The sequence below is a fragment of the Peromyscus leucopus genome, chromosome 16_21, assembly GCF_004664715.2.
Source record: "Peromyscus leucopus breed LL Stock chromosome 16_21, UCI_PerLeu_2.1, whole genome shotgun sequence".
NCBI lineage: Eukaryota > Metazoa > Chordata > Mammalia > Rodentia > Cricetidae > Peromyscus > Peromyscus leucopus.
The window spans coordinates 37,270,401-37,295,319 of NC_051084.1; the positions used below are offsets into that span (position 1 = coordinate 37,270,401).

The 24,919-nt window shown below is 45.9% G+C and overlaps 1 protein-coding gene across 2 annotated transcripts; it reads right to left on the bottom strand.

Annotated features, from left to right (window-relative positions):
* Positions 1 to 4,231: 4,231 nt before the first annotated feature.
* Positions 4,232 to 23,229, bottom strand: Ddx21 (DExD-box helicase 21). Of its 2 annotated transcripts, none has more exons than XM_037200273.1 (15): positions 23,039 to 23,229; positions 20,165 to 20,596; positions 18,965 to 19,043; positions 18,157 to 18,335; positions 16,495 to 16,612; positions 15,194 to 15,379; positions 13,732 to 13,877; positions 12,876 to 13,025; positions 12,329 to 12,490; positions 11,222 to 11,341; positions 10,160 to 10,233; positions 8,047 to 8,206; positions 7,244 to 7,378; positions 6,064 to 6,108; positions 4,232 to 5,579 (listed from the first exon to the last, which is right to left on the bottom strand). In XM_037200273.1, exons 1-15 carry the CDS (start codon positions 23,123 to 23,125, stop codon positions 5,295 to 5,297), a joined length of 2,358 nt encoding a protein of 785 aa, XP_037056168.1. In that variant the 5' UTR covers positions 23,126 to 23,229; the 3' UTR covers positions 4,232 to 5,294. The 2 variants fall into 2 exon arrangements, with proteins under 2 accessions (XP_037056168.1, XP_028742025.1); XM_028886192.2 differs by having other exon boundaries at positions 18,965 to 19,040; positions 23,039 to 23,228.
* Positions 23,230 to 24,919: the final 1,690 nt, after the last annotated feature.

Here is a 24,919-nt window from a genome sequence, read left to right on the forward strand (position 1 = left end):
TCCTTTGGGCATATGCCAAGGAATGGTATAGGTGGGTCATATGATATCTTTATTTTTAGCTTATTGGGAATTCTCCACACTTACTTCCATACTGGCTGCTCCAGTTTACTATCCCATCAAGAGTTCTCTTTTCCCCTTATCCCCTCCAGAATTTGTTGTCATTTCTTCTGTTGATTTTTGCCATCCTGACTGGAGTAGGTTAAATCTCAAAGTTGTTTTGAATTGCATTTCCTTAATTACTAGGGATTGTGAACACTTTTTGAGATATTTTTAGCAATTCTTCTTCTTCTTCTTCTCCTCCTCCTCCTCCTCCTCCTCCTCCTTCTCCTTCTTCTTTGGATTCTCTTCACAGGTCCTAGGTTTATTTTTCAAATGGATCATTTGTTTTTGTTTTTCCACTTTGTTTTTGAGTTCTTTACACATCCTAGATATTAATCTGCCATCAGATATATATCAGCAAAGATTCTCTCCTATTCTGTGGGTGTCCTCTTTTCCTGGTTGATTGTTTCCTTAGCTGTGCCAAAATATTTTAGTTTCATGAAAAACCACTTGTCAACAGTTGGTCTTAATTCTTGAGCAACTGAAGTCCTCTTCAGGAGGTTCTTTTCCTACAGTAACATCGTGGAGAACACTGTCCATGTTTTGCTTTCTTCTGGTACCTTCAGTGTTTCATGTTTCAGATTTAGATATTTGATCCATTTGTAATTAGTTTTTGTGCAAGGTGATAGATACTGGTCTAATTTTATTCTTCTGCATATGGACATCCAATTTTCCCAACACCATTTGTTAAAGGTGTTTTCTTTTTCCAGAATATGTTTTTGATGTCTTCATCAAATATTAAATGGCTGAAGTTATGAAAAAAAAAAAAAAAAAGTGGGATGCAGCTTAGGGGTAGGGCACTTGCCTGCTGGGCATGAGACCAGGGGTGCAATCCCTGGCTGCAGTGAAATTCAGAATTACTGTTAACAGCTAACTTCGTTAGTTCATTGCTCAGTCGGTAGGTAGGGATCGTTCAACATTAGTGTATTAGGCTATCACTGCGTTAAAAAAAAAAAATTGTATTTGGAGAGAACGTGTACCACGATGTGCAGAGGTCAGCCTTCAGGACTCAGTCCTCTCCTTCCACCGTGTGGATCTTAGGGGGTCAAACACTGGTTCTCAGGCTCAGCCTCAATAGTCTTCACCCACTGAGCCACCTCACATCCCCCAAGTCCCCTAAAAAATTTATAAGGGCTTTGAGCCAGGCAGGGTGGCAATTAATCTGTAGGTTTACACAGAGGACAGACCTTGCTATAATAAATTCCTGCCGTTTCAACTATTTACTTTTGAGATGGCTTGCTACTATGTAGCCCAGGCTAACCTCAAACTCAACATCTTCCTGTTCATCTGCAGCACACTCTGCACCTGAAGTGCCAGGATTTATGGGTGTGTCACTAGCCAGTTCAGTTGGGGTTCATTTATTAATATATATATATAATGGGTTCTCATCTACCACATGGGTGCCGTGGATCAAACTCAGGTCATCAGGCTTGGTGATAGAATTCTTCAACCAGATTCATCTTACCAGCCCTCAGTAACCTTTGATCGGAAGTCATGAATATAAAAAAACACTTGCTCCATTTTCCTTTCAACCATTAAGCACTGGCAAATGCCCATGTATCCTCTGACGCTCTCATTCGTGCATGGCTCTTCTCATGCCACAACTTCTGAAGTTCCCATCAAATGGAGGGGACATTTCAACTCTCAAGCACCAGCTGTGTCAAGCACTTTGAGATACACAAGGGAGCACTCACTGGATTTTGTCTGAGATACCTGCTTTTGTGTGAGGCAAGGTCTCATGTAGCCCAGGCTGGCTACATGAGTTATGAAAATATAAGGCAAATTGAGTTTCTAGTTCTAATTCTGTTAGATTTGGGGTTTTGGTGGTTATATAAGTTTCTTCTCCATCCTTAGGTGAAGTTCCTTAAGCAGGAAAGTAAGCAACTCAAAACTGCTTCAGGAAGTCTCTGAAACTGACCAGATTCTTTAGGTCCTTCCCTGTTGGAGTAAGTAACACAAGCTGAGAGTCCCTCAGACTAGGTAAAGCTGAGCTGCAGAGAAGACTCTGAGGGGAAAAGCTGCAGGGAGACGGAGACTAGCCAAGCTGCCAGCAAGAGGTTTACACCTGAGGCACCTGGAAAGGACACTCTCCAATCTGTTGGGCTGCTGCGGGCTGTGCAGCGTGCTCCAGTGGGTCTTGGTGATACAGCTTTGAATCCATTCACCACGCTGGACTTTGGTGGTGTCTGTGCTTTGGTTTGTCCCCAACCTCACCTCCCCAGGAAAAGTTTTGTCATACAATAGTGGTGGATGAATACATAAAATATAATACTGAAAGTGTAAAATTTAATATGAAACTTCGTAATTTCCATTTCTAATGCCAATTCTAGCCGTAGATGTTTATTAAATTGTATAGACCCTGGGTCTGGTTAATTTTGGTGTGTGATGTTTTTGTTTGCCAAGTTTTTAAATAATAAAATTCACCAAACCATACGTATTGGCACACAAGCCTTTAATCCCAGCATTTGGGAGGCAAAGGCAGACAGATTTGAGTTCAAGGCCAACCTTATCTACATAGTTTCCAAGACAGCCAGAGCTACATAGTGAGACCCAGTCTTGAAAACAACAAAGTTTATTAAATAAATGTAAAACTATTTTTTAAGTCTTAAAAACAAGCAAGTGGGGAAGGGTGAATATGCTATAGTGGATCTGTATGTACAAAAAGGTAAACATCGACTGTGAGGAAGAGAACAATTCTCAAAACCGAATGGATGATTTGTTTCAAGAAATGAATTCGGATAAAATTGCCCACAGAAATGTTAACATAGGACTGCTGTATTTTTGGAATTTAGCGACTGCTAACCTCTCCCTGATCCCCCCCTTCTACTCCCTAGTGTAATACGCATGGGAGGCCAGCCTCTACCAACTGAGCCACAACCCTAGCCCACGTTTACTAGACTTTTATACCTAGCAATCATTGTCATAATAAAAATGTCGAGCTATTTTCATTTTATAAAACAAAACTAACTATAAAGCATTAGTATCTTTATTATGGCATAATGCAGTACTTTATACAGTAATTCATTTGAATGTAAAAACATTTTATGTACAACTGCAGGAGAAATAATACACAGACAGCTTAAACATAAAAATGGGTTATAATTCAAAAGTCCATTGAAACTGGAAAATATTTTCTATGTAGAAAATAGTAAAAAAGATAACATTTCCCAATAAGCCCATTTAAGCCAAATAATAGCTGAATTATACATATAAATATTGATTAGATTCTGGGATACAGAAGAAACCTATCTTCATCTGTTCAGAGAGCTATGTTTTACTTAAGTTGTGTAAGTGAGATTCCTATTCGTCTTCCCCTCACTGATTTATGGCAGACATTTTTCTATAGGCTAATCCATAGTCTAAAAAGATTTTAGCCTTCTACTCCTGAAAGTACAGCCAGCATATCCTTTCATCAGCTTGATACGGCACAAATTCTTATCCTAATAGTGAAATGTTTCACTAGTGCATGCCCAGTGATTGGGCAAAACCAAAACTTATTTTAAGCTGCAGTCAAACAAAGAAAAAAGTTCTAAAGAATTCCAAGCACAGAGGACAAGAACCATCAGGCCAGAGTTCAAGGGAAAAACTGAGTATGGAGCTAATTTGATAATCAGAGCCCTTTGCTGCCATGTGTTCCGGTTAAGACCAGTTAGGTGGTGGCGCTCACACTAACATCAGAGGATGAGTCTGGAGATCTTAGCCGATCTAACAATTGGAGAAAACACAAGGGTGCGTGTGATTCTGGCTTTCCTTCCCAGCCTGTTCTAAGATTCCCTGGACAGAATCTCTAGGAAGGCAAGAAGACCCACCGTTGAGCATCTGTGCTAGGTGGGATAATCCCCCCACCCCCCAGAAAGAAAACCTGAGAACTCCGGCAGTTTATTACTGGGCCAGGTGCTACACCGAGTTCTTCAGTTCCCTCAAAGCAACAATTTCAAATGGCGTAGCTTGGCTGAAAATTCTCTAGGCGGTGTTAACTTCTCAATGGAGAAGCAACCTAACAGAATTAGAACTTATACTGTGGCTTAAGATCTAAGCCACTGAGAAGATTGTCCCACTGTACCCCAGTAGGAGACACAGTCCCTTGCAGAGTCATGGCCTGTGCAGTGGTCACCATTCACAGCAAGCCGCCTCCTGCCTCCTCACTTGTGACCATGAAGACCACCTTGTGGCTTTTCTGAATCATTCTTCAGCAATACCAACTGAGCTTAATTAATTACTTCTTGGTAAATCAATCTTCCAAAAGGGCACAAGCACTTCAATATCACCTATTTCGTCTTATTACTGATAAAAAATCCAGAGACTTTAGACATTTGGGACCCTGGCTCCTATGAAAATGTACTTCTATATACACTAGAACATTCACTGAAACACAAGTCACCTTCTAACGAGAAACTGAAGAGTATGCGGAGACACTGTGCAGAGATCTATACTGTCTGCCTTCCACCCTCCACATCCAGAGCCTGGCACAAGCTAGTCCAGTCAGCTAAGTCTGAAATGGCTTTGAAAAGCCTTGTTCAGCATCAGACCTCAGCAGACACACAGATTCTAGCAATTGTTTGTCAGGAGGCCAAGTATCAGAGGCAAGAAAAAAATCCCTGACTCATGTGGTCCTCCAGAGACTGAGGCATCCCTTAGGGACTTTCTTTTTTTTTTTTTTTTCTAATTTATTTTTTATTTTATATATATGTATTGGTGTTTTGCCACAGGCGTAGGTCACGGGTGCTGGGAATTGAACCCGGGTCCTCTGGAAGAGCAGTTAGTGCTCTTAACCACTGAGCCATCTTTCCAGCCCCCTTAGGGACTTTCTTTGGAGGACATGAGTAAGAGACACTTCCAGGGACTAGAGATGGAGTTTAGTCGTAGGGCGTGTGCATGCTCAGCATGGGTGAGGGTCTGGGTTCAGACCCCAGTGCACGCTTACACACAAAGATGGACTTGCAAGGTCAACATGGAAGGACACACCGATCCGTGGTTGGCTTTACTTTGTAAAATTAGACACTATGTTAGAAAATGATAACCTGAATTCCCATCCCTTTTCAAAGCGAAGAGAGTTGGCGATGTTAGACTGAACAGTTCAGAAGCCAATCTCACTCAAGGAACGGGGACTGAGCAAACAGTCAAGAGGAAGGAGGCGGCGCTGACAGGGGGGGTGGGCACTGGAGTCCGGGGTGAAGAGTCCTTCCCACCTCCACTCACTGACCAAACGCTTTACTAAAACTCCGCTTCTGCCCTTTGTTCGGGGATCTGTTACTTTTGTTACCACCGCCAGGCCGCTGTCCTCTGAAGTTTCTACTTCCTCCTCGCTGTCCCTGTCCCCTGAAGTTCCTGCTTCCACCGCGCTGTCCTCTGAATGCTCCGCGGCTGCCATCGCGCTGACCCCTGCCGCCACCGCCTCGGTATCCCTCCAGGGGTCCTTCCAGCTCCGGCTGCTCCGTGGCCACAGCGAGCTGCCAGCGTCTTGAGTCATGCCACTTCTCCTGTGGGTAGAGGAAGGTTTGTTCCGTGGCTTACTTCAATTCGGTAAAGCCACAAGGAAAACTTGGAGACAAGATGCCATGTCTCCAAGGAACAAGTTGGTAAACAGGTGCTTAAGAGGCTGCTAGGGCCAAGTATGGGGCCCCAGCGCCGTGGGGCGAGTGCGGGGACAGGTCTTCGGGAGGGGCGGCTCTCTCTACGGTTGAATTTCACCACCGGTCACTGCAGCTGTCTGGGGCACACACTCGTCACAGCAGCGCTAAGAGACGCAGCAACAGCAAGTGCATGGGAAGGCGTGCGGCCCTGAGCAGTGGGGCCCTGAGCAGTGGGGCAGCCGCTGAGCCCAACCCCAGGGAGGAGCAAGGCATGCCAGCAGCAAGGTCACAAACAGTGAGACTGTTCTCTATGGCCCACACTGTCACTCTGCTTTCAGAATGAATACTGTATGATCTGGGTCTACAGACACTAAAAACGAAAAGAAAATACCTGTATTTCTGTGACTGCTTCAGTGCGGACATCAAAACACACTCCCTAGAAATCAAAGCAGGAAGAGTTAACCCGAGTAACTGCCAAATGCAAAGAAATCTGCAAAGAGATCAGCAGGTATGGAACTGGACAAAACTATGGAACATGGCTAACATGCCCCTGAAGATAGCAGCAGACGTGGAGAAATGCCCCCGATGGACCAGGGCACGCAACCGCCTGCGTAGGCATTCTGGGCCATGACACTGTGCTAACCCATACTCAGGAGGACACAGTGAAAAGCAGAAAACGACATTGCTGATTTCTAGTTTTCCATAATTCAGTTTTCTGTGAGAACATGAGACAAGGCATATGGTTTACACTGTAGGATCTTTGATAACAAGCTCTTTCCTTATCAGTTGGGGAAGCCACCAACAGTACAATACCAAACTACTCCTGTAATGGCAGTTTGAGTCACACACCCCAGAAGATTACCCAGCCATAGCATAGGCAGGTGCTGAAGGACCCGACATTCATGGACTTCTCCATGCACGGGCAACTCCAGGACCATGGGGACATTCAGGTACCTAGAGAGGTTTTGTTGCCCTTGAGTAGGTCACAAGGATTGAAGCCTTCATTGTAAGCAATCAGAGGGAGGGAGAACTTACTGGGGTGAACATCACACCCTAAGAACTCTGCCGTACAGGTAAGGAGTCCTCTGATTGTGTCCCGAGCCTGGGACGCTGCACAGAGAGTCAAAGCTAAGCCTCAAAGAGCACCGTGGAGGGAAGACACGGTGAGCAACCAGGGCCAGCCCCATGGGGAAAAAGGCAGTGGGTGCTCAGTATCCCCACAGTAACGGGTGCAAGAGGTGGCGATGTGGAGCTGGTAAGCAGAACAAGTTTACCCTCAGCTTAGGCTCACGGCGTCTCTGACCATGCATTTCCTACCTTATGAGCATCCTCACCTAACACTGGGGCTCTGGGTTTCCATGTGCATCCGTGTATGTGACCATCGAGGGATCCCATAGTCAAAACTATTTCCCAAGCATACTTCTCAGCCCTTCTTATTCTCATTTTCCCATGAAGGCACAGTGATATCCGCACAACAGTTTGGGTTGGAGACAGCATCATGGAGAGGACACATCCTGGTTACCATGCTAACCACCAAACTAAGATGAGGCTGCCAAGGCCCCGGCACTCACCAGTTTTCCTTTGAGGAAGACCATCCCCCGCACTTTGGCATCGATGCCCTCGCCCAGCTGCTCCTTAAGTTCTTTCCAAGCGTAACTAATGTTGGGCATTTCAATCGAGCACCGAAGGATCATGGTCACAAAGCCCTTAGGGGACAAAGAGGCATAGAAGTTAAGTCTTGACAACCAATCGGTATCCTAAACACTTGCTCTGAGGAGGGAAGCATTCCTGGGGCAGCTCCCTGACGACATACCACCCAGCCACAGAGAATGGGCACAAGTAGACTGGGGCAATCTTAGGAAGACTGGTACCCAGTCGTGAGTTTTCTAAAGTGTCTGCACTGGGGGGGACTGGCTGAAGCACAGGGAATCTGTGTGCTTCTTCTGCCACATGGATCTACAATTATTTCACTAAAAACAGGAAACATCAATGTATCAAAGGAATTCCCCATGGCAACAGTCCAGGCAGTGTTTTCCTTCAGTTCTAGTTCATTGGGATTCATTGTCTGTCTCTCTGTGAGCTTACGTGCAGAGGCAGAGAGCAGGTGCAGAAATCTGCTCTCTCCTTCCACTCTGTGGGCCCTGGGGTTGTCAGGCTCGGAGGCAGGCCACTGCCTTGCTAAGTCTCTCTGGCTTTCCACCCCTGAGCAGCCAGTGCTGGTTCCCCTGGCCCTCCAGCCCGGGAAGCAGGCATCCATCCTATGGCTAAACCCAACCAGGCCTTCCTACCTCCCAGAGACGGTGAAGACAACTAGGAAGGTCAAACGACTTTTCAGTTTTGCTTACACCATTTTATAAAGGACCCAAAACTTTACCGCTTGGGAGTTGATCAAGGAGCGCTGGTCGACTGATGTGGCCCCTGAAATGTGGGCCAGCGCGGCTGCCAGGGCCTCTACAGCCCCCTTCTCCTCAATCAGCTTCTCAGCCGACTGCTTGAAGTGGCCAATGGCGGTCGGAGGCACAGAGTCCAAAAGCCTGGGGTTTGAGAGCGAGCTTGTTAGAGAATAATGCAGACAAGGCCACTACAGTAAGGAAAATAAACGAGCTCTAAGATGGGCACCAGCACAACTGGGGTGTAGCTAACCTGGCCGGAAGGCAGGGCCTGTCTAATCCCTAGCGCCGCATACACCGGAGGGGCCGCCTTAAGCACCCAAGAGGTGGAGCCAGGAGGGCCTCAAGTCCAAGGTCATCTTCAACTACAGTGACAGCACACTTGTTTGCCTTTATTGTGCTCTTTGGGACAGGGTCCTACTGCATCTGCCTGCAACCTGCTCTGAAGAGCAGGTTGGCCTCACACTCAGCCTTCTTTCTGCATCTCCATGCCCAGCCCCCATACAGCAAGCGACAGTATAGTGAACTTGTGTGTTACTTTTAAACTGGACAAAACTATAGTCACTTATATTCTGAAATTTTAACAAATGTTCTCTATTGGGTTTAAAACACAGACTTTTTTTTTTTTTTTTTTTTTTTTGGTTTTTCGAGACAGGGTTTCTCTGCGTAGCTTTGCACCTTTCCTGGAGCTCACTTGGTAGCCCACCCAGGCTGGCCTTGAACTCACAGCGATCCGCCTGGCTCTGCCTCCCGAGTGCTGGGATTAAAGGCGTGAGGCCACCACCGCCCAGCAAAAGGCAAAACACAGACTTTTTTGAGATGTTATTTGCTGGAGCATAGCCATTGTCTTGGCAATAACAGAGCAGGATATCTGTATGTTATGCAGAGTGAGCTGGACATCTCTTATATACTACTAGATTGTGCCTCTTCAACCCTGTATTTCCCGAATTTGTTAGTACCCCATGGTGCCCCACCTTGGGGCACGTGAAGGAAAACATGCTGTAAAAACTCAACTTGAAAATGTTGTTTGGGACAGGCTCCCCGGCTCTCACGACCACACCAATAGCCAGCACTCCAGTGCTCATGGCCGCCCTGCCTGCTCATTACCCATCCAAACTGTGTGCTTCAGTAAAATCCGGGTCAGTTGCAAGGGTGCCCGACTACAGCACTGCTCTGACACCCTTCCCTGGAGAGCCCTATACACATGGCTCCATGGCTTCATCTTCTCTCCTGGCCATTGCTCCTCAGGCCAGACCTGGTCAGGTGCAGTGCTCCATTAAGCTGAAGCCTCGGTCATTACAAAGGGCTCAGGAAGCTGCTTTTAGGCTCCTTTTCCATCTCCACAGTCACTTCACATAGCTCAAACCCTGAGCCCTGAGGCATGATGGTACCATTCTGAGGCTGCCAACAGCTATCCCTGGCCTGGGCCTGCAATAAGACAACTGCTTACCATTCGGACTTAGTGCAAACTGCTGACTTCTGGGGCCCTGTCCCTTTTTTTCTGCCTGTTGTGACAAGCATGTCTCACACCTACAGCAGGGACTGTGTTGCACTCTGAGCTCAGTGTGCATAAGCAAGGGATACAAGTCACCCCTCAAAGTATGTGTAAATAGACTTTGGCTTACACGATGTTAACCCTGCTCACCTCCAGATTGTGATGCAGAGGCCACAACAAGGAATCCTAATCAACTGAAAATCCTCCAGTCTACAGCATAATGCTACACAATCATACCACTACCAATAAAACCTTCACAAGAAACGGCTGATCAATCCTTACATTCTATCACTTTTCATTCTACCACATAGGGAATAAGTGAATAAAGATTTGGAATGCTGTCTGTGATCCTATCTAACCAGGCACAAAGTGGGAAACATCCTTAAAGTATACACTACAAACCCAACTCTTGATAGTGGCTTCCCCTGAGAAACAGGGCCGGGATGACTAGAAACATGGATGTTTATTTATTTATCTATCAAGCTGGCTGCTTTGTGAAAAGCAGCTGGTTGTATTAACTCTTTATAAGGAATATGGAAAAGAAACTTTGAAGGTCCAAGAAGCAGCCTGGAAAGAGACCTTGGTGATGGAAGAGAACGTACCTGATGGCATCTTTGCTGGAGGCTTTGATTATTTCTGTTGCAGAAGGAACACCTATCCGTTTAAATTTAATTCCCTACAAGGAAACAAATCACAATTTCATGTACAAAGGTTACTGTTTCTACTGAGACAAGTAACTTTTTTTTTTTAATTTAAATAGTTTTTTCTTTCTTTTTTTTTTTTTTTTTAATTTTTTGAGACAAGGTTTCTCTGTATAGCCTTTGGCTGTCCTTGAACTCTATAGACCATGTTGGCCTCAACCTCACAGAGATCCGCCTGCCTCTGCCTCCCAAGTGCTGTGATTAAAGGTGTGTGCCACACAACCGCCCCCCCATCTCTTCAGACCAAATAACTCGTTTTTTAAATCTACCAACTCTACTTCACTATGTGCCTATCTGTCTGTTTTCCCACACCTTAATAGTTCTAAGGAGTTATTTATAGGCTGACCCCCAATGTGACACTGTCTGATGCTTTTTCTCCCTTCAGACTGAGGCTATGGTCTGGGGACAGAACTGATTCTGCAGGTGAACGGCCATCCTGCCACCTCTCATCAGCACCTCGCCAGCACTGCAGGCAATGGACTCTCGCTCATCTCAGACCCACAGCTCCGTTCTGTGCGGCAGGCACTAGGTGAAGCCCACTGAACGCAAGGGAGCAGCCAAGGTCTTCCTGGAGAAGGAGGAATCTATAAATATTCTGTAAGGAAATTTAGTCTCTCCTTTAAAACAGGGTTCTCAAACTCATGGTGATCCTCCTGCCTCAGCTCCTCAAGTGTTGTAGGTTCACGTACCACTCCCAGTTTCCTCTATCTTTCCAATGCTCCTCTATCCTTCTCCACACTCTAACCTCCTTTAGTATTTCTGGTCACATTCATAGTATTGTCTACGAATTGTCTTTCAAATATAAGAAACGGATCATTATCTTCAAATGCAAGTTATTTCACAGCCTTCTACCATGGAATCCCAAAGGAAGCCTGTATCTAAGAGGCTTGCGGCCACAGTCCTGAAGACTGCCCTTGCCTCAGAACTTAGCATGTGTTGAGTGCAAGTCAGCAACGTCCTTACCGCCTTCTGCTCCACTTGAGCTAACTGGTACTCTTCCTTGTGCTGATAGAAGCAGATGCAAACCCCGGTCCTTCCAGCTCGGCCTGTCCGCCCCGAACGATGAATGTAGGACTCCACATCCTGTGGAAACCAAGCAGAGGAGTGAGACATGGAATTAAGCAGCGTGTGCAGGTCAGTGAATGAAACTATGAGTTTCCAAACCTCTCCAACAGTGCTCCCTATCCTGTGTGCAAATATTCTAGGGGTATGTGTTTTTCCAAGCCTCAATTGACTGCAGTATAAGTATTGGAATTTACTTAAATAATACATCTCATTTAACTCTGTACATTGAATTAAAAATTTGCTAACAAGTTAGACTATTTCTATTCACAAAAAAGACATGTCCAACAAATGAATGGATAAGGAAAGTGTGTACAGGCATGATGAATTTTACTACATTACAAAGAAAGCAATGATTGAATGGATAAGGAAAATGTGGACAGGCACAATGAATTTTACTACACTACAAAGAATGCAATGATGAAATTTGTAGGAAAATGGAAAGAACCAACTCAGAAAGACAAACACTGTTCTTTTTCATATGCAGAGCCTAACTTCTAATCAATCAGTCAATCAATCCTACCACCCAAACTGAGTGCAGAATTCAGAAAATCAGAAAGGCCCCACGAGACAAGGCTTTCCCCAAGAGGAGCGGGGAGGCTGCTGGAACACACTACTATGAAGGTGGAGGAGGGGAATATTGAGGGTGGACGGTGGGAAACAGAAACAGGAAGCAGAGAGATGGGCAGACATGTAAACACATACACCTAAGTCACATCACAGCAAGCCACAATATAAAAACAAGTTACCAACGGGTTATCGTATTCTTTTCTGCAACTCTTCAAGAGCCAAAGTACATAGTAAAAAACTACCAAAGTAAATAAAAAGCCAGGCAAGGTAGTAATTGGTTGGCCTGAAACTCTCAAACACAGAATGCTGGAATGAAAGGTGTATGTCACCATGACTAACAATCTACTGGAAACCACAAAAGTCAATGAAGTAACTTTTAGTATCCCCAAAGAAACAAAAGCAATAATGTTTTATTATTTAAAAACAAAAAAAACTTACCTTTGGTGGACAGCTTTGAACAACCAAGTCAACCTCAGGGATGTCTAACCCACGTGCAGCAACATTGGTTGCAACCAAAACTCCAAAACTGCCATTTCGGAAACCTTTCAGGGTGATCTCCCTTTGCTTCTGTGGAATGTCGCCATGTAACGACTGGGCATCCTGCAACAAAATAAACTGACCTAAGAATACAAACCCAACACGCCACCCCACAAGAGGCCCAGGGCTCAGTCTGGGGATACTCCTTCTGGAAACATCACAAAGCGAAACAGATGCCTTCTGACTTCTGCTTCTTGTGTGGGAAAATCCTCAAATTGTCTGCAGCCCTCAGCCTGACATCAACTGTTCCTAACCATACTCCAAGGTCGAGAGCACCACCCAAAAGTGGCTATAACTGCTAGCTTTACATGTGACCCAGCACCTGGGCGGCAGGACTGGTAGGTTACATAACCCATGACCAGCAGAGAAGCTTCCCGATCTATCACAACCTGGAATCAGCCGGTGACGGCACACTGATGAGCCAGCCTTTCCGGGCAGAAGGACCTACCTGCTTTATGCATGTATTCTGGGACAGTTCCTGGGCTTCCCTCTTGGTTTCACAGAAGATGATGGTGCGCCCTTGGTGACCACTGTACACTCGGATCACGTCCCCGATAACCGCTGCCCTCTCACTCCAGTGACACTTGATGGCCAGGTGCTTTGAAGAGAAGAAACAACACTTGGTGACGCCTGCCTGGGACCTCACAGCTCCCTTCTCAACTCCCAAGTCTAATGTCGTGTACAGGAAGGAAATGCGGGCCTTACAGGGCTGTCTCCTGCTACCACTGCTTACAGGGAAAGAAGGAAGCTAAAGAAACCCAAGTGAAGAGCATTGTGGTCTGTCCCCAGGCCTCTCGCCTTTCTCCAAAGAGTCTGGCTCCTTTACATTCTAATGCAATCCGGAAACGCTATTTCCCAGGCTCCTGCAGGAAACCAAATAATGACAAGAAGGGCCTGTGTGCGCTGCGCTATGGCCCTTCATCCACTTCAGTGCAGTCTGTACAGGCCTGCCCTTGGGTGAAATGAATTCATCTAGGTACCGGAGCCTCAGATGAAACAGATTCCACATGATGGGTCAGATTGCTCTGCTGCCCTCTAGCAGATAAATTCTAAATGTAACCACTTTGTTTATCTAATTCAAACAGGGTTTCAAGTGACTCTGAAATCAGGCTGCTAGATGGTGAAAATCCAGAAAGCACAGATACTATACATAGAAGAGGAAGATGTATTTTACTTGGCTCTTCATAAGGATTTAGTATTTATCTGGAAAAAGAGCTTGTAATTGCTAGTTTTAAAATTATCAGACAGGAAACAAAAGGATTGATGATTGAATACTAATTCCGGCAACTAAATGAATCATTTACCTCCACAGTTATGGCTGCTTTCTGAGTCTTTTTACCAATCAGGTCCACCTGTTCGTATGTAGATTTCATGTATTTCTTAGCAACATTAAACACCCAGTGAGGGCAGGTTGCAGAGAAAAGCAATGTTTGGGGGTTGTCTTCAGAATCTTGGGGGAAAAAGAAGTCAGTGTGAATAATCCAAACAAGCCTGCATACACAGTACTCCACCTCTCCTGGCACCTCCAGGGCGCACCACCATTACCACCGACACCAGCGGCCAGCCATGCATCAAAGACACAAAAATAAAGATGTCTTTGAAGACTCCCCAGACACAAAAACCGAAACCATTTGTCATCGTAAAGGATCTCTAATGATCAAAGTATGTGAAATCTATTTTGTCTTTTAGCCTTTGCCCTCTCTCACTCACAGGAAATCCATCCCTTGAAGGAGGCCCATCAACTGGACAAACAATCCTGGAAGTCCAGGTACCTACCAACTAGCACGGATCTCTAATTAAGCAGCCTGTGACAAAACCCACAGCAGCTTAGTATTTTAAGAATTCAGAATTCAGGCTGGGGTGCAATCCAGTGGCAAAACCTTCAGCTCATTCCTCAGCACCCCCAAAAGCAAAGCCAATGCTCCTGGTTATCTGGACTTAGGAGCATTGTGGTATTGTTCTCAGAAGCCTCAAAGGGCACAAGCTAGCAGACCCAGTTCAGGGCACTTTGCAACTGGATCAGCAGCTCTGCACACAGAGATCTGTGCTACAGAACCAAGTCCAGGCACCGCAGAACCGCGCTGCTTACAGCCGCTGTAAACGGAACCCTCTATATGAAGAAGGTGAAAAAAGTGGTGGGTGGAAGAATGACCCATGCCAGTCACCTGACAAGGCCGGAATATCTAACAGTGCATTGATAATCAGTACACACACCAGGAAAATACTGACAGCTGTTGGAGCAGTGTAGCACGCTGGCAGAAAAGGAAACTTATCATTTATTCTCCCAAGTTTTCACCAATTACAGAACAAATCCGGCCTTAAAAATTCCAAGTCTTAGCCAAGTGTTGGTGCATGCCTTTAATCCCAGCACTCAGGAGACAGAGGCAGGTGGATTTCTCTGAGTTCGAGGCCAGCCTGGTCTACAGAGTGAGTTGCAGGATAGCCAGGGCTGTTACACAGAGAAGCCCTGTCTCAAAAAACAACAACAAAAATCCAAGTCTTAGCTGCAAGGTGATACACACCTTTAATCCCAGCACTCAGGCGGCAGAGGCAATCTCTGTGAGTTCGAGGACAACCTGGTCTACAGAGCAAGTTCAAGGACAGCCAGGGCTACACAGAGAAACCCTGTCTCAAAAAACAAAATTAAATAAAAAAATAAAAATTCTATGTTCCTTGAGTAAGTGCCCTTACTTATCTCCTGGAAGACAATTTCACCACGACTCTTCCTAAGGTCCTTTCCATCAGTTCCTTACATTTGGGGCTTACCTTTCTTGTATGCCACACATAAAATTTCTTCCACTTGATCAGCAAAACCCATATCCAACATCTGGTCAACTTCATCCAGGACAACATGTTTTAGTTTGGTGAGATCTAGCTTTCCATTCTGCAGGTGGTCTTTAATACGACCTGGGGTTCCAACCAGGATATCAATCCCAGTCCGCATTCGTTCGACTGTAAAAAATTGCAGCAAAAAGAGTTGCTTTCTTTTAAAATTCCTTTTATTGGCATGGAGCATCCATTTAAACACATTTTCCCTCTAACTCTTACTAGACAGCTATAAAGTAACATGCTGTACGTAATGACGTTAACAATAGTGAAGGACCTCCAGTTCAGTAGGAGAGTATGTGAGAAGTGAAGGCCAGTGTACTAACTAATAAGAAAAAGATCCACTAGGAAATAGTAGCAAATGACTTCCTGTTTGGTTGGCAGGAAATGTCAAGATTTCACAGATCACAAGTGACAGTCTTGGAGAACAGAACCTTTGGGGAGGGGCGGGGTGTGTGTGTGTGTGTGTGTGTGTGTGTGTGTGTGTGTGTGTGTTGGGGAGGGGCGGGGTGTGTGTGTGTGTGTGTGTGTGTGTGTGTGTGTGTGTGACAGAGTATTAATACGGAGCTCTGAATGCTCTTTCCTGCCTTCATCTCCCAAGAGTGTCACTCCCTGTGTGAGGCTCTGAACTAGGAAGCTCCTGCAGGGTAACTGGGGGAAGAGGGTGAGCCAGCCCAGAAGGGCAAACACTCTAACGAGGTACAGAAACACCGGGACGTGGTGCAGTACGGAGACGGGAAGGAGGCCTGGGGACTGCACGGGCACCTTACACTACCTAACACAGCCTCCAAGACAGAAAAAGTAAGCGACTTGGACACTGAATGACTACGGGCTCAGTCAAGATCCCATCAAGCCCAGGTCTTCCAAAGCCAGTGAGGATGGGAACGACCCTCACTGTGTGCCGATGCTTGATCAAGGTCCTGACCAGACAGCAGCAGGTTAGGAAGAAGGGACTGCAACCTCAGCTGCCGCCTGCGGAAGACGCCCACTCGCTGGCAGCAGGAAAGACACACGTAGAAGAAAGAGGCAAAGCAGACACACTGGGTCTGTCCTGTCTCGGTCTTTGGGTAAGTACCAAGCACCCTAAGATTCACCTGAATCACCCAGGACCCTGCCCTTGGCCATCTTTAAACAACAGGCCAGAGAGAAACCCCAAAATGAGATAACGACCGACTTCAGGCTGAGGGGCCTCCCGGAGAACAATGCCCGCACACCCCTCCCTGGCTCTCGAACTGACTTACTCTGACCACCGTAGGGAGTTCCACCATAAAAACAAGCCACCGACAGCTTCTTTGTGATGTCACTGAAGTCTTTGCTCACTTGATTTGCGAGTTCTCTTGTAGGTGCAAGAACTAGGACCTGAAAGAGAAAACACAGAAGTCCAAAGTACTGTGCAGTCATTGTTTCTCAGCCACTCCAGAATTCACCACGATCAACTCATCCTACTTATCTTTTTAAAAAATGTTTATTTATGTTATTTCTGTGCACCACGTGCATACAGTGTCCAAGGAGGCCAGAAGAGGACATTTGTTCCCCTGGAACTGGCTGTGAGCCACCATGTGGGAGCTGGGAACTGAACTTGGGTCCTCTGAAAGAGCAGCCAGTGCTTTTAACTGCTGAGCCATCTCTCCAGTTTCCATCCTATTCATCTTGATATATACTCAAAACATTTATCATGTGCTCTGCAATAAATACCACATACTACATGGACAGGACCACTACGACAGTCCCCAGGCAATAGTCTAAGGGCCCGTGATCAAGCTGATTAGACATGGGTGTCCAAATGGATGCTGCTCCAGAGAATAGTTTCAGGAAAATAACCCAGAGGAGCTATACCAACATTAGCTGATATTCCAGTTTTCCCGGGGTCTGATGCACTATAAAGTACTTTTTACTCATTAGTCTGATTTAATTCTCAACAACCTTTGAGGCAGATACTGAAGAGTAAACAAATAAAGTCTAAAGGCTAGATGGACCCAGACCAGACCAGTATGTCAAAATTAAGTGAAACTGGAGGAAACCCAGAGGTATCAACAATAGGGTGCGGACAAAGATTCAAGACCAGATCCTCATGCCTAACACTGGTTACAGGAGCAACAAGAAAACCAAGCACATGCCGCCCAGCGGCTTCCGGAAGTTTCTGGTCCACAATGTCAAGGGGCGGGAAGTGCTGCTGATGTGCAACAAATCTTGCTGTGCTGAGATCGCTCACAGCGTTTCCTCCAAGACCGCAACAGCCACTGCGGAAAGAGCAGCGCAGCCGGCCATCAGAGCCACCAATCCCAACGCCAGGCTACGCAGCGAAGAGGATGTGTGTTTTATTTGTATTTAAATAAAACCACAAAAACTGCCTTCTTGGTAAAGGCCAGATGGAGGACGACCTAGACTTAAACTACAAGCGGCAGGGCCCAACACTTGTGGATGGGTTCTTCTAACACTCACTCAATTCATTCTGGATAATAGCAAAAACAACGACCCAGAAGCCAGCTGTGGTACTATACGCCTTTATAACCCCAGCAATCAAGAGGCAGAGGCAGGTGGATCTCCGTGAGGTGGAGCCCAGCCAAGTCTACACAGAGACTGTCACAAACAAACAAACAAACAAACAAACAAACAAACAAACAAACAGCCACGGTCAAGTCTGTAAGCCTTGCCAAGCACATGCAACATTTTAAAGGGAACATTAATAAGTGTGGATGACCACAACCACAGGACAGATCACAGTACGGAACATACAGAGTTGGCGGCCAACAACCCGAAAGAATCACCCCAGCCAACGTTCAGAGAAATTCAGTGAGCGCAAGGACCTTGGAGGAACCCAGTACTAAGCAGCATTTGCAAACCAGGCCCACATGCTTCTGGGAGCTGACCAGGGCCAGCTGGGATGAGCTTACGACAGTTACCTGAGGGGCCCGGCCTCTCTTCCTGTCTTGTAGGCCACTCTGAAGCTTCTCAATCAAAGGGATGGCAAAGGAGAATGTCTTCCCGGTTCCTGTCCGTGCCTGGGCAATCAAGTCTTTCCCACTGAACACATGGTGGAATGTCTTGGCTTGGATAGGAAACAGGAAGTTCACCCCACGAGCTGTGAACAAATCAATCATGTTACTTGCCATCTTTTTGTTTGTTTGTTTGTTTGTTTGTTTTATTTTCAGTGTTAGGGACAGAACCCTAAGGTTCTGTTAAAATATCAACTCCAACTGAAACACATCCATACTTCTGGTCCTGGAGAAAGAATTAGGGAATTCTACCTTTTCACCAGCACCTACAGAGTCAGGTTCAAATACATTCTGAGTAGTTTAGAACCCACTGTACTAAAAAGTATTAATAAGCTTTTTTATTATAATTTTAATAATGTGATTAAGTTACTTATATCAAATCTCACCCACCAGCTATCTGAACTTAAAGGATTGAGGCTCTCCATTCTACACTTTTCTTTGCCAGTGAAACACCTCAAACTTGTCAGGAACAGACCAAAGGACCCAGGACATCCTGGTGACATTAACCTCAGGTGGAAGAGGACAGAGATCACACAAAGTGTCAGTCATCGCATTTCTGAATGTTGACTAAATTTTAATAACTGAATCAAAACAGCACAGTCCTATCTGTAACACACAAGTCTACTTCATTGTAGCAGAGATGGCCACAGTAAGAAATGGTCCCAATTCACCACAATGAAAAGTGAATTCAAATGCTGACACCAGGGAATCTCACCTTTGAGAAGCTTGACAGTCTCCTCAGATATGGGAAAATTAGAGAAAGCTCCTTCTTTCTGTTCCACAGGTATTTCCTGCCAAAGAAAAAAGACCACAGAAATCAGTAGTTCACATGCAAGTGAACGCAAGAAGCCTTCGCTGAAGAGAGCCTGCTCTCAGACAGCTCTGGGGGAGGCTGCCAAAGCCAGATGGAGGGACTGTGATCAGCAGAACCCACACCACAAAGCTGTGTCGACTCCACACACATGCCAGGGTACTTGCTCTTCTAAACACATCAGGTTAAACCATTCAAAGGGGCTGCTGAGATGGCTCAGTGGGGACAAGCCCTCGCTGCCCAAGCCTGACATGACAACTGAGTTCAGTCCTCGGGCCCTGGGGTGGAGGGAGAAAGAATTCCTCAAAGTTTCCCCTCACCTCCAAACACACACTTGTTTTCTGTGTGCTATACAGAGAGTTCAAGGCTAGGCTGGAAATAAATACAGCAAGACCTTGTCTCAGCCTGCCTTGATGCCTACTAAAGATGAAGGCCAGGCGTGTGCCTTTATCCCTAGCATTTGAGAGGAATTCTAGGCCATTCAGGAATACACAATGAGACCAAAAAAAAAAAAAAAAAAAAAAAATAAGCTAGGTGGCGGTGGCACACACCTTTAATCCTAGCACTCATGAAGCAAAGGAAGGAGGATTTCTTTGAGTTCGAGACCAGCCTGGTCTACAGAGTGAGTTCCAGGACAGCTAGGCCTATGCAGAGAAACCCTGTGTCAGGGGAGGGGGAATTAATTCTCTGATGCAAAGTGCCACCCTACAGCTTGTTATGTACCCCAACATGGTGCTGACATATCAAATTTCCTTCTACTATTAAAATAACATGTATGCTCACGGTCCTGGGCTCAACCTCTACTACGTAAACAATCGTAAAATGTTTACAATTGTGTGTAGCGACTGCCTGTTCTCCTGAAGCAATGGAGCAGTCTGCCTACTCTAGTACAACTTTGCCCGTGATAGAGCAGTGGGTAAGGTGCTCACTCAAGCCTGCCAAGTCCAGTTCAATTCCCAGGACCCACCCGGTGGAGGGAGGGTTGTACACACACACACACACACACACACACACACACACACACACACACGCACACGCACACGCACACGCACACACCCCTAAACACATGTAATAAAAACAAACAAAAGTGAAACCCAGCCTCACCTTCTCTGTCTCACTGCTACTCTCCTCCCCGGTGGCTTCACTGGAGTTCGACTCCGAAGGAGAGAATCCATTCTTGAGCTTGGGGCTTTTCTCTCCAATGTCTCCATTTGCTTCCTTCCCTTTCTTCATCTTCTTGGGCTTAGGAACATCTGCGTCCTCTTCAGAAGGCTCCTCGAGGCTTACTTCTTTGGTTTTAGCAGAGGTCGCTTTCTTCTCAAGGGGCTCCTTTTTCTTCTTGGAGGTTTTGCTTTTAGAAGCAGTCTCATCTTGAGGTGCCTCCTCTTGCTTTTTGGCCTTCTTGGACTTCGGGGGACCCACATCATCTTCAGAGGGCCCTTTCTTTTTAACTGCTTTAGCTTTGGAGGAAACGGTCTCTTCTGTTCCTTCCGTTGCTTCTTTGGTCTTAGATTTTGGCTTCTCTTTTTTAGTTTTCTAAAAATTAATAAAGACACAGCACTGAACAAACCCACCATACTTGTATAAAATCCATCAATTCTGGGTTATTTCAGGACCACTTATGTTATGAAGAACACAGCCTTAGGCATTTCAACACTGGTAAGTTAAAAAATCTGCCCCAAAATTATACACATACAGGTAACACAAGGACCGAGCAGGCTGTATTTAGGAATGTGTGTGTGAGCAAACAATTTAAAGGAGTGTAAACAATTCAAAAGGACACCACTAATTTCAAAGCGAGCAAGATGGGTCTTACATGGAAGGGGTCTGAAGGAGGAAAGAGAAGGAGGGGGATATTATGTAACTATATTATAATTTTTAGAGATAGGGTCTCACTATCTAGAACTGGCTGTCCTGGAACTCACTCTGTAAACCAGGCTAGCCTGGAATTCACAGAGATCTGCCTGTTGCTGCTGGGATTAAAGCTGAGCAACCACTAAGCCTGGCTTAATGTAATTATAATTTTAAAAAAAAGTTAAAAAAAAACCCACACAGTATCCATTTTAATACCATTTCTTAGTTCAATGGAGATACATATATATAAAATAGTCCTATTAACAGGAGGGAATAAAAGAACTCACAGTAACTCTTCAGCTCATACTGGTCAATCATTATAAAACTGAATTTTCCCATGAGATTTTAAGGGACCCCCAAGCTCTCTCTAAACTGCATATTATAAGAAGTGACCAAGAGCTAGGGAAATGGTTCAGGGGGCAAAATGCTTAACAGTGTAACCATGAGGACTTGAACTGGAAACTCCAGTGCCCTTGTAAAAAGATGGGTGTAGGGGCATGTGCCTGTCACCCCAGCTGGTGGGGCTGGAGTGGGGAGCTAGTCAGCCTAGGTGAACCAGAGGGGTCCAGATTCATAAGAGAAACTTTGTTCCCCAAAGTAAAGTGGGAAGTGATAAAGACACCCACCCAGGGTTGACCTCTAGCTTCCACACACGCAGGGTAAGTATACCCATACACACAGGTACACACTATAACAGGGACCAAGCATTATCCAAAGTAACTATAAGAGAAATAAAGCTTTGTTATATCCTCAGACAGATCTTAAAAAAAGTGGGTTTCTCTTCTCTCTCTGCTAAATTCCTATACAGTAAAAACACTCATGAAACGCATACTTCAAAGGACGAAATGAATTCACATAAAGACACTATATGAAACAAAAATACTATGAAAAAAATCCAACCTATCATTCTCATATGTAAAAAAAACAACCCACGGACTTTATTTAAATGTACATATATCATACTACTGAAAACTTGTACCAATTAGGAGCCCCCTACTAGACTCTAGTAGAGCTCCAGATAATTGAGAAGTGTAGAACTAAATTCTGACTCCCTGAACTGCAGACCTGCCCTCTCTCAAACCACCGGCTAAGGCAGTGGTTCTCAACCCTCCTAATGCTGCGCGATCCTTTAATACAGTTCCTCATGCTGTGCTGACCTCCAACCATAAAATTATTTCCATCGCTACTTCATTACTGTAATTTTGTCACTTGTGATCGGATCTGATATGCAGGCTATCTGATACACCACCCCAGTGGGGTCACGACCCATATGTTGAAAACCGCTGGGCGAAAGGCTAGAGCTACGTACAAGTTCAATGGTTCAGCACCTGCCAACACGTGAACAGCCCAAGGCTTGGTCCTTGATACCACAAAAACCGTCTTAAAAATAATGGATTATGGATAATCTCTCCGCCGCTTAAACACCTGTCGGTTATATATGTGAAAAAAAGCCAGGAAGTCGAGTTTGGAACATAAACGAGTAGTCAGGTCCCTCCCTCTTGACTTCAGCACCCCACAGCTGGACACGCGGATGCAAACCCGGTTTCCACCTTATCCAAATATATTATTACTGTTTCTTTTAAAGTCTCCTACTTAACAGCTCCCCGAGACAGCAAAAACGTCAACCAAGTCATACAACACAGGGGTTCTGGGACAACTTTCGTTCCTTCCTACTTTGATCATTAGAGGCAGTCACGTTAAATCTTCTCATCCAAGGAATAGGAGCGAGGGCGATTTAACAGTGCTCACACAGATCCCCTCTGTAAGAGGGTGTTCACTTAGCCCAACTCCAATTCCACGCAGATCTGAGCGACAAATACTAGAAAGACCTGCATTGCCTCGTTTTCTGAGTTTTTGCTTTTTTTTTTTTTTTAAGAAGGGGGAACCGCGTGCGTGTGTGTGTCACTGCAGAAGCCGCCCATGTGCCCTAGTTTCAGGCCTCGCTGACTGCGACTCCAGAACACACTGCGACGCGATCTGCCATCCCCTTCCGCACTCTCGAGCCTGGCCAGGAACGCGTGGCCCGGGACGCGCCAGCCGGCTCAGCGTGTCAGAGCGGCCCGCGGAGCGGACGGCCACGCGCTCCCGGTCCAGCCCGGTCCGGCCCGGGGCCCCAGGTCTCACCTTCTCGCTTGTCTTCGGCAATGTCTCCATGTTGTCCTCGGCCGCGTCTGATCCCAACCTGGACTCACTGCGGAGTTTTCCCGGCATTATTCAGCACGAGCCGCTCAGGCCTACCGGCTTCCTGCACCGCGTGCAAAGGAGAGAGAGAGAAAGCACACCGGCTCTCAGCCCGCCCTAGCTCGTCACTTCCGGAACGGGCGCATCCGGCGGAAGCAGCGAACACCCGGAAGGCTCCGGTTCGCACGGCCGTGGCTATCGGACCGGTGGATGCGGCGTGGAGGCTCTCTTGGTATTCTCGTTTAATTCTAGCCGGATTCCCACCGGCCCTGTGAGATAAACACGTCTAGCCAGCTAGAACTGGATAAACGACCTTGAGCCTAACTCTACTGCCTCCATTTACCAAGCCTGGGATTACCGGCAGGCAACGTTTTTCCGCGAACAAAAGTCTGGCGTTGTGTATCCTTCATCCGGTGTGGAAAACTGATGGAGGTGACAGCTAAACCCAGGTGCCTTGGTGAGCACCAGAATTCAGGGACCAGGGAGACAGCTCAGTTCTAGTGGCCGGAATTTGCGATCCCTGGAATCCAGAACCGACTGCAGTTGTTCTTTTACACACGCGCGCGCCGTGGCGCCCGGGACCCCCCATATACACGCCGCACAGTATGAACAACTTTAAAGAACCAGAATTGGCAGGGTGTAGGGGTGCACGCCGCTCAGGAGCAAGAGGCGGGCAGATCTCTAAACTTGTGTCCAGCCTGGTGCACATACTTCAAGACCAGCTAGACATATGGTGAGATCCTGCCTCAACAGCTCTTTCCCCATCACACTCCCCACCCCACCCCCCAAAAAAAATCAGAGAAGTATGGTCTTTTATTCATGTGTGCACTGAACAAACGTCCTGAGCATTCTTCCTGTCAAATGTGTGAAACGGCTAGGATTCACAGACGGTGCCTGTCCTCACGGATTATATATATAGACTGTCGGAAGAGATGGACGGACGTTAATGAGTTCGAAGGCCTTTAACAGGGCTTTCAGGCTAGGAATGGGTTCCCAGTGGTGCCTACGTTGGACAATTCACTACTCCCATCGGATAAGGGAAAGTGGCCAGTTGAGAGATCTGTGACGATGCTAGTTTTTGAGTCAGGCTCTCGGTACATCCCTGACTGGCCTTGAACTCAAGAGAACTACATCTGCCTATGCTGGCATTAAAAACTTGTACCACCACGCCGGTGGTAAGTTTTTAAGCTTCTTCTGAAGAACTAGTGATTCAAATAATTGGAAGACAGTTTTTCATAGTAGTTTGAGAACCGAGAGTGCAAAGTGTATTCTCTTCCACCTTTATGTGGGTTCCAGATATCGAACGCAATTCTTCATGAGGTAGCAGTCACCTTTACCAGCTAAACCATCTCATGGGTCCTAAGAAAATGTTTTTAAATGGGTCCACTATAATATTATGCTTTGGGGAAACAGCAGAGTGTAGCAGAAGAAATTCTAGATTCAAATCTTGAGCTTAGCTGCTTTGGACTTTGGGTCTGAGGTAAACCTTAGAAGGCTGGAAATGGAAAATGTTCCAGAAATAATTTTTTATTTGTCTGTCTTTCCTAAAATGGGATTAAGTTATTAAGATTACTGACACTACCACATTGCCATGAAAATGGGTGTATGTGAAGGTGCTTGCCAGGTGTAGAACTCAGGAACAAAAGAGACTCTGTTTCAAAAAAAGTGGAAGCAAGAACGGCACTCAAAGTTGTACTCTGACCTCCACACGTGGGCCCTGGTATGTATGTGTCTGTGCTCACATAAATGCACATACTTACAAATCACATCTTAAAAAGATTTTTTTTTTTGAGACAGTGTGTATGTAGCCCTGACGGTCAAGAA

Bases quoted from the DNA above. Each gene is read 5' to 3' on its own strand.
- Ddx21 (XM_037200273.1), bottom strand. From the start codon at position 23,125: ATGCCGGGAAAACTCCGCAGTGAGTCCAGGTTGGGATCAGACGCGGCC. The intron at 8,207-10,159 runs GTACGTTCTCTT...CTCAAACCCCAG, and splicing joins TCCAGCAAAGATGCCATCAG to GCTTTTGGACTCTGTGCCTC. The intron at 5,580-6,063 runs GTATTTTCTTTT...CTCTACCCACAG, and splicing joins AAGCAGTCACAGAAATACAG to GAGAAGTGGCATGACTCAAG.